The following is a 15,891-nucleotide window of genomic DNA, read 5'->3' as shown; positions in this document are numbered from 1 at the left end:
ATATGCATTCAGGTATTCATTCAGGTTTTTTTTTTTTTTTTTTTTTTTTACAGAATATCTTGACATTCACCTTTTTTATTTAGTTGCTTTTGTTCACAAAACTGGAAAAAAATGATACAAGAGTTATCTCTGGGGCAGTACCATTACAAAAGATGCATCGTTGTGTCTTATTTACCCATAAAAATTGAGTGTTAGTACCTAAATTTTAATATATTAATGCGAACTCAGTCAAATATATTGTGCAATTTCCCTCTGTTCCTCAGAGCCACTTCCACATGCATTTTAGACATGTATTTTAAGGGCTGTTAAATGATAAAAAAAATTTATCAGATTGATCACACCCTTTTTCTGTGATTAATTGTGATTAATCGCACACTTCATGAAATTAAGCATAGACCTTGTATCTTGTTTCAAATTTTTATTTTGTCATAATTTGATATATCCAGCAAAGTAAACCAAAAAATAATCATTAAACGGTGATTCTCAAAAATCTGTATTTTTTGCAAGCTTTTTTCAGACACTTAGAAACTCCAAAATGACACAAAAGGAGCCTATATAAGCACATATGAAAGAAAAAAAAATCAGATTTTTTTTACAATTATTATTATTGTGTACGTTGCAACAGCAAAGAGCTTTTTGTTTTTTTTTTAATTTAAGAGAAGTAAATTTGTGATAATGAAAATGACCAGATGCCAAAAATAAATAAACCAACCGCCTGCAGCCTGCTTATATGTATGTCTGCATATTTGTGTCTCATCTGGCCATAAAGCAGTGCGACACTACATTCAGTCTGTACTTCATGTATTTTCAGTGCATCGAATACAATACAAGGCTCTTCTCGCAGATCCATTTATAATTGTCACTACATGGATAATCAGCCCATCCTGATGAATCATTTAGAGTACAGTCCTCTCTTATATGTCCATTGGGTTCTCGAGGATACCAGAACCTGCAACAACAGATCAGAATTAGATGTTCAGTACTGCTTTTATTACACAATAATCAGTTCAAATCAGTTATTTTCTCACCCAGAGGTCAGTGTGCTGCCATCAACCCATTTCCATGTGCCCTCAACATCACTGTCAGTCAGACCAATCCAGACTTTAGCATCAGCAGATATTTTCTTCACAAAATCCTGAAGAAATCATTACAAATATACCATAAAATTGATTGGACTGATTGCTTATCATACACAAAATATGTTTCACTCACTTGTTCCTCTCTGTTGTTTATGATGATCAGATCTGCTCCTTTCTCTGTACAGTATCTTCTGCTCTCAGACCAGCTCTTTATTTTAGAGGAAATGAAGTAAATACTGGATTGATAGTAAATCCATCCATCTGTAAACACAACCAGTTCAACTGTTAGCACTTTTCCCATCTGCACTGAACTACACAACAATATTTTAAACAGATTGTGTCCCGTAAAGTTACCAAGCAGATGTGTCTCCTTTGTCAGGTCTTTGTTTGTATGGCTGTGGACACACAGCACTATGACTGCAGTCAGCAGAAGAACACACAGCAGAACCAGACACACCACAGATGCTCTGTAGTTTCTTATCCTCACTGAAATGTAAACGACAGATTTAAGATAACTCACTAATGCCTAAAAGTGTGTCGTTACTGGTTAGGGGTAGATTTTTTTTTTTTGCAGTCCAACTTCAAATATTATTGCTCCCAGTGCCCATCACAAAATGTACCACTAAAAATGTAAATAGGGACATTCAGCCAAGAATGGTGACGCATACTCAGAATTCATGCTCGGCATTTAACCCATCCAAAGTGCACACACAGAGCAGCGAACACGCGCACACACACACCCGGAGCAGTGGGCAGCCATTTATGCTGTGGCACCCAGGGAGCAGCCGGGGGTTCGATGTCTTGCTCAAGGGCACCTAAGTTGTGGTATTGCCAGCCCAAGATTCAAACCCACAACCTGTAGTTTCTACAGCAAAAATTTACAGAATTTTACTGTATAAACATTTTACAAGATGCAGCTGTAATTCGCAATGCATTATGGGTCAAATAAGGTTTTACAGTTGTTAACAGTATATTTCCACGTCAACTGTAATTCATTTACAAGAAGCAGGTGTTTCCTACACTAACTTACTGTAGTGTGGCATTATGGGATTGCGCGCACATCATTCAAATTCAGAAACCCAGCCGACTGGAGCAGCCCAAGAACGATTGAAGATAAGAGGCTTTATTCATAATTCCTGGTAAGTTCACTTAATTATACTTAAGAAATATAACCTTTTATATTTATTTAAGTTAATATATAAGCGATTTCATGTCACAATAGCCTCCTATCCTGACATTTAGTGGCCTTGGTAACTTCTGTGCAGTAAACTGGGAATTGCTATCATAGCATAGTTACGCCAAATGTAAAATGTTCTTATTGATAACATTTAAAAGTAGTGTTTACCTAATGCGAACGATTGTCATAGTAACTAATGTTAATATCTATCTAAATAACTGACTAAGAGCAAAATTTGAAATTTCATTCGTTAATATGTGTTCAACTATCCCATATTGACTCCACGCCATACTATAATAAGTGAAAGACATCTTTATATGCCCGACTGCACAAGTTAGCCTGATAAAAAAAAAAAAAAAAAAAAGACTGAGGAAGCATCGAAACGCGAGAATGATTCTGATTATATTAACGTTTCATTCAACATCAAAAAAGCTTAACAGCACACATAAACTCACAGACAATGCATGAGGTAAGTTAAATGTTCAACTGTTGAGTTTATTTATAACATATAAGAAGCATCACAAGTGAGCTGTTTTGCTGAGTATCACGATTGCAAATACATAGTTCAATAAACAATTAGTTAACAAGTTACTTACTTTTTTAGACACAATATAAACTGTTGTTGTATTTCGGGTTTAATAAGTAGCATTGCATTTTTCCAACATTTATTAATTGAATTTTCACATTTCATATAATTTTGCACTGCTAATTATTTAATTTGATTGGTGGTACAGTTCTACAAAGTAATATTACAACTTATAATCATAAATTATAAAATTTATAATAGTTTGTCTATTCTTAAATATATGCATTTTTGGGTGTTAATTTTGGTCTCATTTACAGTACATAATGCTTTAAAGAAATCACAAGATTATTTTCTTTATCTCTTGTAGGTGCTTATATTTATTCATTTCAGGTCCACCCAGTGGCTTTTGAGTATTTGATGGTTGTGAATTCATACATTGTGCGTCCCGGGAGCAGGCATCTTTTGCAAACATTAATTTTTTCAAAGGTAACAAGTTTTAGTTAAGTAATTTCATTCGCGAAAAAGGTTGCTAATTCAAAATGAAATGTAGTCATTCATCACTGTTAACTGTTAATGTCGTTCCAAACCCGTAAAAGCTATGTTCATCTTCGGAACACAATTTTAGATATTTCAGATGAGAACCGGGAGGCTTGCGTCTGTCCCACTGACTGCCAAACAATTAGCAATGTATAAGCCCAGAAAAGTATGAAAAGGATTGTCAGAATAGTCCATCTGCCATCAGTGGTTCAACTGTAATTTTACAAAGCTACAAGAAAACAAAAAGAACAACTTTATTCAACAAAGTCGTTATCATAGCTGTTTTCGTTCAAATCAAAGCGTAAATAAACATAGAAAGCGTGTCCATGTGACCCAGCTGACACAGAACAGGCTATGTAGTGTGTGTCCAACAGATACTCTCCAAAAATGGCACTACATTGACTCATAGGAGGCGAATTGTTGAATAAATCGTTATTTTTGTTTTCTTTTCATACAAAAAGCATTGTCGTCGCTTCATAGCGTTACAGTTGAACCACTGATGGACTATTCTGATGATGACGTTCATACTTTTCTGGGCCTTGACAAAGGTATTGACTTGGCAGTCAGTGGGACAGTCACAATCCTCCCAGTTGCATCCAAAATATCTTAAATTGTGTTCCGAAGACGAACGAAGCTTTTACAGGTTTGGAACGACATTGAGGTAAGTGATTAATTTCATTTTGGGGTGGAGTAACCTTTTAAGTACTGGTAAATGCTGATTGTATTGTATAAGTGGCATTTTGAAATGTATTTTATTGAGCTAGTTTCATTCAATACTTAACTTTATCCTGATGCTTCTGCTTGTTTTTATGTGCAGATGTTTTCTTGGAATCACTACACTCCCTGGATACAAGACGGACACATAGAGGCAAAACAAGTGGAAAAGTCTCAGAAGAGGGACAACCCTCATGTGTGTGCTCATCTCAGAAAGTTGATGGACTTTCAGTATGTATTTATTAAATTGTCTTTTGCAGGAATATTCTTCATTTAATAGAACATAAGCTCAAACAACAGAATTTGTGATTTAATGTTGTTTCCAGCATTTTATTTGAATCCTTTTCTTTAAAACATTTTTTTTTTTAATGTTTTAAAAAATTATACAAATTCTGTTGATTGAGCTTCATTTTTATAGAAAGTTAATGTTCTACTCTGAATATGGCTTTTTTAAAACAGTTATTTGTGATGCTATGCTATTTTTATGATAAGATTTAACTTTTGAAAAACTGAAAATTTTATTTAACCAGTAAAAGCCTTGCAATGTCTTTCTGCCAGTTTTAATAAATACTTATTTGCATCATCATTGAATTGGTTTTCATTCATTTGTAAATGTATTAAGAAAGAGCTCATGATAATGCATTTATATCAGTATTTTATAGTTTACTGTTAAAATTATTCTTTAAAGCAGTTTCAGTGTTAAATTATTACAACATCATATTGTATTTCGGGGTATTTACACAATTTTATTGGCAACTTTTGTTGCCAGTTAAATACTGTAATTTAATGAAATTACAAAAAATGCTGTAAAATATATTTACAGGACTTTATTGGCAACTTTTTTGCCAGGTAAATACTGTACTTTAGTGAATTTACAAAATATTGCTGTAAAATAAACTTGTAAAATTCAATGTTACTGTAAAAAAATACTACAAACTACTGTATTTCACATAGAGCAATTAACTGTAATTTGCTTTGCAGTAATTTCCTGTAATCCATTTTACAGCAATTAACATCATTTTTACAGGATTTTATTGGCAACTTTTTTGCCAGTAAAATCCTGTAAATTCTACAGTACATTTTTTACAGTGTAGGGTTAGGAGTCAAACTCTCTAACCACTAGGCCACGACTTCCCAGAGGGGACAGCTGTTTCTGCTCGGTTAGGAAGTCTTATGTTCAGTACCTTGATGCACTACCATGTTCATGTGACAGCTGTCAAATTAGCAATTTTGTGTGCCATGCAAAACATTATTTGTTTAGACATAATCTGCCATTTGTTATAATAATAAAATGAGTCTCAGTACCTGTATTTCGAGGTGTTTGGTATCTCTTGTTGTTCATGTACTCTCTTTCTGCATTGACATTACTGCTCTTTATATCCATCTCTTCATATTCTCTTTCCATCCCATGTTTATCAGAAATGTTCATGTTGCCAGAGTTAGACATACTGCATTCAGTCTGCTAGAGTTAAGTGTGGAAACTTTTGTTTCAAGTAGACTAGACTGCTCTGAAGTTCTGCTTTTTGGGTTTCAATTTAATAATGCATCACTGTGGTCATATGACATCTTGTTCAGACACTTACATTTTTATCCTGACTATTTAGAGAAATACTCAGAAATTAATTTTGTGAGATTGGGGGTAGGGTGCTGTGGCCTTCCTCTTATAGCATTAGACACATTTTACTTCTACTGTCTTTTCTGTCAAAGCAGTTGCATTGCACCAGCGATGTGCCAAAACTACTTCACATCAGCAGGTTGTCGGCAATTAGGCCCACTTCATTGATTGCAAACACAAGCAAAAGTCATAGTACAGATGTGATGTGATGACATGAAACCATTTGCGTGTTTTATTAAAGGGATAGTTCTGTCATCATTTACTCAACGTCAAGTTGTTCCAACCATGCAAGACGTATAACTTGCCTCAGCATGTATAAGTTTCTTTTACAGGAGATGATATTTTGAAGAGTGCTGGTAGTCAAATAGTTGCTGGTAGTCATTGGCAGTATTTAAATATTTGGGTGAAATATCATTTTAAGAGAGAGAGTAAATAAATTAATAAATTAATTCCTCATAATTTAAAATGTTAACCTGTTTTACCCAACATTAGAGATGTAACAGTATGAAAATGTCTTATCATGATTATAATAGGGCTGGACAATATGGCATAAATTTATATCACAATATATTACTTAATTTTGGTCGATACGATATGGATATGAACACTATTTTAAAAAATCCTTGTAAAATCTACCAAAAATGGCCTCCACAGATGTCTGTACATACAAACTTATTAAACAAAAGTCAATGCTAACTATCATTTTGATGATAGTGGTCCTGAAATTAAGCATTAGCGTTAGATCTGACAGGTCTCGTGATTCAAGCTTGCCTCAGCTGATTCTCAGCTGATCACATGTAGCTATAGTTATATAGATTTTTTTTTGCCCAGAACAGTACCATACCGCCAAACAATGCCGCCAAAAAGTCCATGCTAAGTATCTATTATTTTGACAATAGTGGTCCTGACAGAACTACTCTGCGTGCTGTGCTCATATGACTTTTAAGTAAAACAAGATGAGGGTGGTTATGAGTTGGAAATGTTTATTGCACAATGCTTTCCACAAAAATATGTCTGTTTATAGTAGAGTCATGATCTCTATTTGAAATAATAATAATAATTATTATTATTATTATTAATATTATTATTTAGTTTTTATTTTATTTTTTTTACATGCGATTGAATTAGAATGTAAACCCTATTATTCATGTCAAACATACTGTGAAAAAAAAAAAAAAACATGTAAATCATGGTATGTGATACTTTACAATATTCTTCTCACAGATCCATCTTCATGTTTTATTGCATAGATAATCATACCACCCTGATGACTAAAACACACCACAGTTCTCTCCTATTCCTCCATGTGGTTTTCCAGATGCCCAGAACATGAACGTACAGAGCAGTATTAGATGTTCAGTGCTGCTTTCTGTGTGATATGATATTGCACTTTGGATGGGTTAAATGCAGAGCACAGCTTCTGAGTATGGGTCACCATACATGTCTGTATGTCACTTCACTCACACATTTTTAAACTGATAAAGGAACATTTAAAATGTAAATAAAACTTTTGGCACAGAGTTAGAACTCCTCATAAACACTAAAAATGCCCCTATTTATCAATTGTATTATTAGGCTACTGAAAAAAAAAAAATGTGATACCCTGTTTTGGTCATATTTACTATTAATTGCCCAGCTCCCCCTGTCATTGATCTAGCCAGGGGCAGGTCTACCCCATTTTCCCCCTACCAGATGTCTTGCTATAAGCTTGTTTTTAGTACATTTCTAACTGTGTCTGGCAGCAACCGATCCTGGCCTGTCTAGGCAGCTACCTAGGGCCACTTTATTCTCCTCTTTATACTTAATTTTATGCAATTTCTATAGTGTGATCTTATTGACAATGTTGAGAGTGCATAATGTTACACAATCCATGTCATGCCCCAGCACAAATCTTCACTCACAAGCGTATGTCCTTCACTTACACAAATCTGGATGTGTGCTTTTATACAATACACTAATATACATTGTTCTTTTCTGAATTGGCTCTGTTCTCGCTCAGATATTACATGTACCCTAAAAGGTTGTCCTCGCATCACTGAGACCAGAGGAGGAGCTTTCTTCTAAATCAGGTGAAGAGTAGGCTTCTTTCACTAAATGAAAGCAAGCTGTTTATAGTTAGCCTTTTCTACTTATTTATTTTATTAATACTTATTTTAGTTAAGTGCTTAATTTCTAAATATACATTTATTTGATTCTTTCATTTAGTGAATTTGTATTTTGTTGTTTTTGTACTGTATATAGTTAACGTATCAACCAGGTTCCAGAAATAATCACTGGAGCGTATTTTATACTGTCTATAGCTATGATTATCACCATGTCAAACACTACTACTTTGAGAGAGAATATTGCATAAATACGCAGATGTCATTCCAAAAACTTTACAACGTGTGCCTGACTGAAAAGCAAAGTTCTACCTTTTTAAATGGATTGCATAGGAAGCTTGCAAAGAGCACTCATAATAACCACTACACAGTTATCACTTCATCGTGATCTCAGACAGTTATGTTACTAAAGATTCTTACACTGCACAGTTAATATTTTATACATTATTAACATTATGTTAAGTATGCATTCACACCGGCAGCAGGAACTCTGAAGCGGAAGACAGCACCATTTTTATGTGCAGCATTTATAAACGTCTACAACCGGTGAACAGAGGACACCGTTTTCAGAGAGTTTTTTGTTGTTTGTTGTGGGTTTTGTGAAAACTGAAATGTTGTGTAAATGCACTGTTTACATGGTTAAAAAGAGCATGACAATCTGACTAAATGTTCTATGATAACTTGCAGTGTTAAAGAGGCTAAGAAAAAAAAAACACAAAGCTGCAGACAACAGGTAAATGCCGTTATCTCTGTTTATCATGTTTGTGGAGTAAATAGTTTTACATCGCTTTTTTTTAAATGCTGGGTAGCCAGTGTTTTATATGCATTTGGCCAGTCAGCATGAACTTACGTCACTAATAGTTTTTATAGAACTGATTTTATCTTACTTTGAAGTATGACCTAATTTAGTTTCCCTAAACGTAGTCTCTATATTTAAAATGTTCATTTTTCCTGTGAAGTGAACACACCAAAAAGCGGGAACTTCTGCTAATAGTTGTATTAGCAGAACTATGAAAAGATTCCTCTAGTGCAAAAAGCCCTAAAGTTATTACTCAGCCACATTACAAACATTAAAATCCCCGTTCTAAGTGTGCAGGTCACCCTTTTTTGGCCTCTTTTGATGAATTAAGGCATTGACTCCACTAGACACCTGAACATGTCCTGTGGTATCTGGCACCAAACTATTAGCAGATAATCATTTAAGCCCTGCAATTTGCAAGGTGGGGCCTCCATGGATTGGATTTAACAAAAAAATAAAAATAATAACAATAAACAATAAATAAATACATACTTTACCAAAAATACTTTTTGTTGGGTGATACTATACAAAGTTGTAACATGGAAAAGACAAAGTAGGAGACAAAGTAACCATTTATAAAAATAAAAAAAAAAACGAATCAAATTTTAATAACTCAAAAAAGTAAAATGGAACCAAATAGTGTCAAACAGGTAAGGGAAAGCAATAAACCTAACAAGTAACATGTTTTAGACACTTTTTTTTTTAATTTTCAGTAATATCAGCAAATCTTGCAATAAGACTTTGATCTGACTTCTAAGTGTGTGTGTATTTTTATTTGTGTGTATGTGCGTGAGCAGTGTGGTGTAAAAAAGAAAAAAAAAATCTTAGTTATAGGCTCAGTCATTTATTTGGTTCTGTATGTGTGAGTGACTGTTATATATATATATACACATTTCTCATTCTTTTCCAATGGTTGCCCATTTCTGTCTACGAAGGACTTTTCTCTTTTTTTCTTTTTTTTTAATTAAGTCAAATTCTATTTGTGCATGTTCAGGTGGCAAACTTAGGGAAAATAGCCATTGCACCACATAGATTTCTTCTGTGTTGTTTTTCATGGACTGCAGTTTGAAATACATTTTGAATAAGTTTGAATAAAATAGCAGAATGAAACTGATCTGATATCAGTGTATGAAGTGTAAAAGCATGTGGCCCTCAAGTGCACAAAGTTTGTTCTTTCTTCACTATTAGCATTATAAAATGGAGGTACTGAATTAAACATGTTTCCTGTTACTCCCCAACCGATAGTCCCGCCCCAAGCACACACTATTAGTTCACATCATTAGATCATCATCATTTGGATCCATGTTGTAATGTAGGGTGAACTGGAACTGTAATGTGAGGTAGAGCTGGAACTAACTAGAGTGACTATATGTGTTACTTATTTCACATATTGGTGGTCAACTTAATATGTAATTAATTACCAAAGACTTTTCTCACAAACCCATCTAAAAGCCTTATTACATAGAGAATCAAACCAGCCTGATGAAATAGACACAGCACAGTTCTCTCCTCTATTTCCATTGGGCTCTCCAGACCTCCACAAGCTAAAAGAACAGATTGGTATTAGATGTTCATTGTTACTTTCTGTGTGATATGATACTGATACTGATTTATTACATAATAATCAGTTCAGTAATTTCTCACCCAGAGGTCAGTTTGCTGTCATCAACCCATTTCCAGTTGCCCTCTTCTTCACTGTCAGTCAGACCAATCCAGAATTCATTACCATGGGAAAACTTTTTTGCAAACTCCTAGTAAAAAAAAAAAGCAGACAAGCAACTTTCAAATAGACATCCACATACCATATAAGAACATATATAGGCCTTCTCTTTTTCTCTACTTTCTTTTTTCACTCACTTGTTCCTCTCTGTTGTTTATGATGATCAGATCCGCTCCTCTATCTGTACAGTATCTTCTGCTCTCTGACCAGCTCTTCTTCAGTAAGGAAATAAAGTAAAAGCTGAAGTTAGAGTGTAACCATCCATCTGTAAACACAACAAAAGGTTCAGCTATTAGCTCGTGATTCCCATCTACAGTACACCGAATAATGAAACTTGTTTTTAGCAATAGCAATTCAAGTTCACCTGTTTCATTGAGAATCGTCCGCAGTTGATTTCTCTCTTGACTGAACTGGTCTTTTTGTTTAGTCAAGTTGTCAATCCTCATTAATAATCCATCCCTTTCATTTGTCATGTTTGTGTAATTGGTTTGTATCTGGTCGATCTGTTCTGTGAGGTTGGTGATCTTGGTTAGTAGCTTTCTGTCGTCTGTGCAGTGTGTGTTGTTTGTGTAGATGTGAACACACAGCACTATGACTGCAGCCAGCAGAAGAACACACAGCAGAACCAAACACACTACAGCTGCTCTGGAGCTTCTGCTCTTCACCGAATCACTTCCTGAAGATGACAGACAATAAGATAAATATAAAAGATTAGACAATTATATATATATATTAGGGGTGTAACGGTTCACAAAATTCACGGTTCGGTTCGGTACGATTCACTGATGTCACGGTTCGGTTCGGTACGGTTCGGTACGTTTTAGATACAGCAAAAAGAACAAATTGGCAACAAAGTATGTTTTTTGTTTTTTTTTACATTGAACAATGATCTATTCTTTACCCATCTTCTATGGTGTTTTCTTAGCAGCATACTGTATAAAACAAAAACAGCTCCTTATTAAAAAAAATGGAAAATGTTATATTGTTGTAGTAGTTATGAACAAATACAAAGATGTAACTTTTCATATGGAACTCTATAACTCTTTATATTGAGTGTGTTTTTACTCAATTGGTTCTCTATAGGGCTTATGTTTTTTGGAACAAAGCAGGAATTACGGTCTGGCTGAAATGGGCTCGTGAAGGAATATAGTAACGGGGCTAAATTACATTAAGAATGTTCTTAAAACATGCGTTTTCCACTATAGGCGCTCGCTCACTCAGCACACGCTGAAGGCTCGTTGCAAATCGTACTGCTCAGGAAATTGCGACACAGTACAGTACTAGTCCATTTTGATTACCGTGCTTGTTTGGATGCCCCGATCGATTGGTAAAGTGCACCCAAACACCAGACCTGTTGGTTATTGGAGGATCTTCTATTTGTGGTCTGTTAAACGCATTGGCCATTTTGCAACGAGCCTTCAGCGCGTACTGAGTGAGCGAACGCCTGACCTGAGTAGCCTAACATAAACATATAAGCTGGTGTTTTTTTTTTCTTGTTCGGGGGTGTCAGGGGAGTTGCCTGTTACGTCGTTTGGGTTATTGGGCTACCTTGTTGAACGCATATCATTATATTTCACAATTTTTTCTTTATTTTCCAAATATAATTAATTAGTCCAACGAACCGTTCGGTACATAATGCGTACCGCGTACCGAACCGAAAGCCTCGTACCGAACGGTTCAATACGAATACGCGTATCGTTACACCCCTAATATATATATATATATATATATATATATATATATATATATATAATTAAAATAGTAATGTCACTTCTTATTACAATAAAATGAGTCTCAGTACTTATGTGTTCAGATGTTTGTTTCTCCTTTCCTGTCCTGACGTCATGAGTATCTGCTTTGGTGTTGGTGTTCATCTCTTCTCCATCTCTGCTGCCCATTTCCCATATTCCATCAGTGTTTATATTGCCATAAATGCTCTCTGACATTTTCAGTCACTGTGAATCAGCCGTGTGACGATAGACGTTGTTGCTTCTCTGCAGTTGTCTGCTTTTTGAGGCGGCACTTTCAACAGATGAGTCCAAAGTGTGACAAAGTATATCAAAGTGCATGAAAATGTGTGAAGTCTAGTCTGTTCATACCAGTTAATTTGCATAGCAACCATAAAAAAAATGTTCTGGTTATAGAAGTTCAGAGCAGCAGAAACAGCTTCTTAATTCTAAGTTGCTGAATTTATTGAATTTAATATTGCTCAGAAACCTATCTCAGTTGCATCTAATCTGAGGTATTGCGTCAGTTATTGCTTTTGACTGACTTCCTATCGTACATAGTGGAAAATATTTCTGCAGAGGTTAAAATGAATGCATTGAAAAAAAAAAAAAAAAAACCCTGCTGACTTGCTGCTTGCAGGTTTGTAACTCATGACACCAAAAAAAAAAAACTAGGTTACAGCGACCAGGGGCTTTGTATAGGGGTTAATGGTGGGAGGGCCTGAACCTGTACAAGGGGCCCTGAATCCCCAGCGAAGCATCTGATGGTGAGAAGCTTTCAGTTGCAAAGGTAAATGGGGCAAATGATTTGAGGATCTAAAAGTATAAATTTTAAGCTACTTCTAATGGTGATTTTGTGTCAGGCTTGATGTCTCCACTTACCAACTTTTAAATCTCAAAAATAATTTTCTGTTCCACAGAAGCTGTTGGTTGTTATTACTAACAGCAGATACAGTTGAGATTGAATGCACTTTGGTTTCTCTGTCCCTCAGAGCCACTTCCATATTTAGGTCATGTAGAAGACAAATATTTTAACGTCATTTCACAGAACCCAGCAGCATTCTCAAACATTTACTGAAGGTTCTTATTGAGACACTAATACTGGATGTATCTCTGTGTAGGTCTTTCTGATTTGAACAGTTCCTAGACTTCATGAACAGAGCACCTGACAATATCTGCGGTTCATGGATGTGTACCCTTTCAAAAGAGACACTTTCTGCCTTATTTGCCCCTAAAGGATGTAGATAAGTGCCTTAAAGTTACATTTACAGAAAATTTACTGAATTGTACATATTACTATATATATATAATGCTATATATTATAACTTTCAAAAGGGTATTGAAGGGCAGTGTCACGAGTACGAACCCCGTGAGTCCCTCCAGAGGCCAGCAGAGGGCACCATCGCCCGAATACTGACACCTACAGGCATCCAAACACTCACTTACACTGATACGCACTACATTACCCAACAGCCCCGTACCTTGGACTGATCACCGGCCAGGTGTTCCATATCAGAGACTGCCATATAAGCCAGACCTTGGCGTCACCTCATTGCGAAGTCTTGTTTCTGCCACGGCTAACATTTCTGAGCGTTATACCCTGTCTTGCTATCCCAGTTGCCAACCCTTGATGATTATCGATCCTAGAACCTTTGCTGCCTACCTTTGAACCCAGATTGTAATACGGACTGTGATACTTGCTGGTTACCCCGACCCACTGCTTGGTATTGACTACGATTCTGATATCTCTACTATACTGTGTTTGCTGATCCTGACCCTTCGCCTGTACGACTACGAGTGTTCTAATAAAAGCTTGCAAATGGATCCCATGTCGAGTCAGTCATCATTACAGAAGACTTCGCCAGGACAAGATCCAGCAGCCCATGAACATCTCTGCACCAACCTGGCAGCTCAGGCAAGTCAGATCGCTGCTAATCAGCAACAGTTAAATCATCTTACCGCCGTCACGGAGGAATTGGTGAAGGCTATTCAGAATCTCCATAGTCCTGTTGTCACGACACCCGCGCCACAAGCGGCCGCCATTGCACATGCGGTTCCCACGCCCTCTCAGATTAACCCACGACTGGCTTTTCCTGAGAGATTCGACGGTGACCCTAACAAATGTAAAGGCTTCTTACTACAATGTTCGCTGTTTGTGGAACAACAACCCATGCTCTATTCCACTAACAACAGTAAGGTTGCCTTTGTTTGCTCGTTGTTAACCGGAAGGGCTCTTGACTGGATTACCGCTGTATGGCGCACGGATGGATCATCCTTCTCCTCCTTCAATGATTTCCTCACACGCTTCCGTGAGGTTTTCGATCATCCCAAGGAGGGAAAGAGTGCTGGCGAACGCTTGCTAGAGCTCTCTCAGGGGAGATCTTCAGCTGCTGAGTATGCTATGAACTTCCGCACATTGGCAGCACAAACGACCTGGGTGAGTGACACCTTTAAAGTTCTGTTTCGAAAGGGTTTAAGTCATGAATTACAAGCTGAACTAGCATGTCGAGATGAGGGGAGAAGTTTGAACGATTTCATCGAGTTGACGATAGCAATTGACAATCTGCAGCGTTCACGTAAACCTCGCTCTCATGTCAGTACTGTCATTAAAGCAGCTCAGTCTGTCGAGGACTCTGAACCCATGCAAGTTAATACCTATCATCTCTCATCTGAGGAGAAGAATCGCCGCTTGGCAAATCGTCTATGTCTGTATTGCGGATCCCCTGGTCATCAACGAGTCAACTGTCCTTCACGTCCTTCATCTGTCTCATCCAAATTGGTGAGTGAATCCTTACACTCTCTCCATCCAGTAAACAGTGTGTTTGTACCCCTGAGGCTGACCATTAACAACGTTCAAGTGACCACATTCGCTTTACTGGACTCTGGAGCGGCTGGGAATTTCATGTCAGCTGAGTTTGCAAGAACAAACAACGTATCATTAATACCCTGTGCTAACTCTCTGTCTGTAGCTACCATAGATGGTCGTCCACTGGGAACTGGTATCATCACTCACCTTACACAAAGTCTATCCGTCACAGCCGGTTTACTGCACCAGGAGGTCATTCAGTTCTACGTTCTGCCCACGTCTAATACACCCATAATTCTGGGACTACCATGGCTGAGACTGCACGATCCGCTAGTATCATGGAGGGAAGGTCAGATATTAAAGTGGAGTACTAAATGTCAAACAAAATGCCTGTCTACCGTTTCTCCTCTTCCAGTGCGCTCGTTGGCGATTAACAAGGAGTCATTCGAGGTTCCCAACCTACCAGCGGAATATCACGACCTCAAGGCAGCTTTCAGCAAAACCCAAGCAAACACCTTACCACCTCATCGACCCCATGACTGTGCTGTTGATCTTCTACCAGGTCACAATCCACCCAAGGGTCGTGTGTTCCCACTGTCACTCCCAGAGACCGAAGCCATGACTAAATACATCAAGGAGGAGTTGGAGAAAGGCTTCATACGTCCTTCCACTTCCCCTGCATCCGCTGGTTTCTTCTTCGTCAAAAAGAAGGACGGCAGTTTAAGACCCTGCATTGATTACCGTGGTCTCAACGAGATCACGGTGAAGTACCGTTATCCCCTTCCTCTGGTTCCAGCTGCATTAGAACAACTTCGCACAGCTCAATACTACACCAAGCTTGACTTACGCTGTGCCTACAACCTGATTCGCATCAGAGAGGGTGACGAGTGGAAGACGGCCTTTTCTACAACCAACGGTCACTATGAATACCGGGTTATGCCGTTTGGACTGGTCAATAGTCCGTCCATCTTCCAGGCGTTCATTAATGATGTCTTCAGGGACATGCTGAACAAGTTTGTTGTGGTCTACATTGACGACATTCTCATCTACTCCAACACCCTACAGGATCATATTCAACACGTCAGAACT

At 37.1% G+C, this 15,891-nt stretch overlaps 2 protein-coding genes across 2 annotated transcripts; both read right to left on the bottom strand.

Moving 5' to 3' along the window:
- Window positions 1-47: 47 nt before the first annotated feature.
- On the bottom strand, window positions 48-6,039 carry LOC113075337 (C-type lectin domain family 17, member A-like). Its single transcript, XM_026248042.1, has 5 exons — window positions 5,339-6,039; window positions 1,434-1,565; window positions 1,213-1,340; window positions 1,029-1,135; window positions 48-949 (listed from the first exon to the last, which is right to left on the bottom strand). Exons 1-5 carry the CDS (start codon window positions 5,478-5,480, stop codon window positions 808-810), a joined length of 651 nt encoding a protein of 216 aa, XP_026103827.1. The 5' UTR covers window positions 5,481-6,039; the 3' UTR covers window positions 48-807.
- A 4,013-nt stretch (window positions 6,040-10,052) lies between these two features.
- LOC113075335 (C-type lectin domain family 12 member B-like) lies at window positions 10,053-12,500 on the bottom strand. The gene is made up of 2 exons (XM_026248040.1): window positions 12,071-12,500; window positions 10,053-10,945 (listed from the first exon to the last, which is right to left on the bottom strand). Exons 1-2 carry the CDS (start codon window positions 12,213-12,215, stop codon window positions 10,386-10,388), a joined length of 705 nt encoding a protein of 234 aa, XP_026103825.1. The 5' UTR covers window positions 12,216-12,500; the 3' UTR covers window positions 10,053-10,385.
- Window positions 12,501-15,891: the final 3,391 nt, after the last annotated feature.

This window comes from Carassius auratus, unplaced genomic scaffold (assembly GCF_003368295.1).
Source record: "Carassius auratus strain Wakin unplaced genomic scaffold, ASM336829v1 scaf_tig00016867, whole genome shotgun sequence".
Taxonomy (NCBI): Eukaryota; Metazoa; Chordata; class Actinopteri; order Cypriniformes; family Cyprinidae; genus Carassius; species Carassius auratus.
This window is presented reverse-complemented; position numbering and strand designations above follow the sequence as displayed.

Bases quoted from the DNA above. Each gene is read 5' to 3' on its own strand.
- LOC113075337 (XM_026248042.1), bottom strand. From the start codon at position 5,480: ATGTCTAACTCTGGCAACATGAACATTTCTGATAAACATGGGATGGAA. The intron at 1,566-5,338 runs GTACTGAGACTC...TTTACATTTCAG, and splicing joins CCAAACACCTCGAAATACAG to TGAGGATAAGAAACTACAGA. The intron at 950-1,028 runs GTGAGAAAATAA...CTGTTGTTGCAG, and splicing joins GGCAGCACACTGACCTCTGG to GTTCTGGTATCCTCGAGAAC.
- LOC113075335 (XM_026248040.1), bottom strand. From the start codon at position 12,215: ATGTCAGAGAGCATTTATGGCAATATAAACACTGATGGAATATGGGAA. The intron at 10,946-12,070 runs GTACTGAGACTC...TGTCATCTTCAG, and splicing joins ACAAACATCTGAACACATAA to GAAGTGATTCGGTGAAGAGC.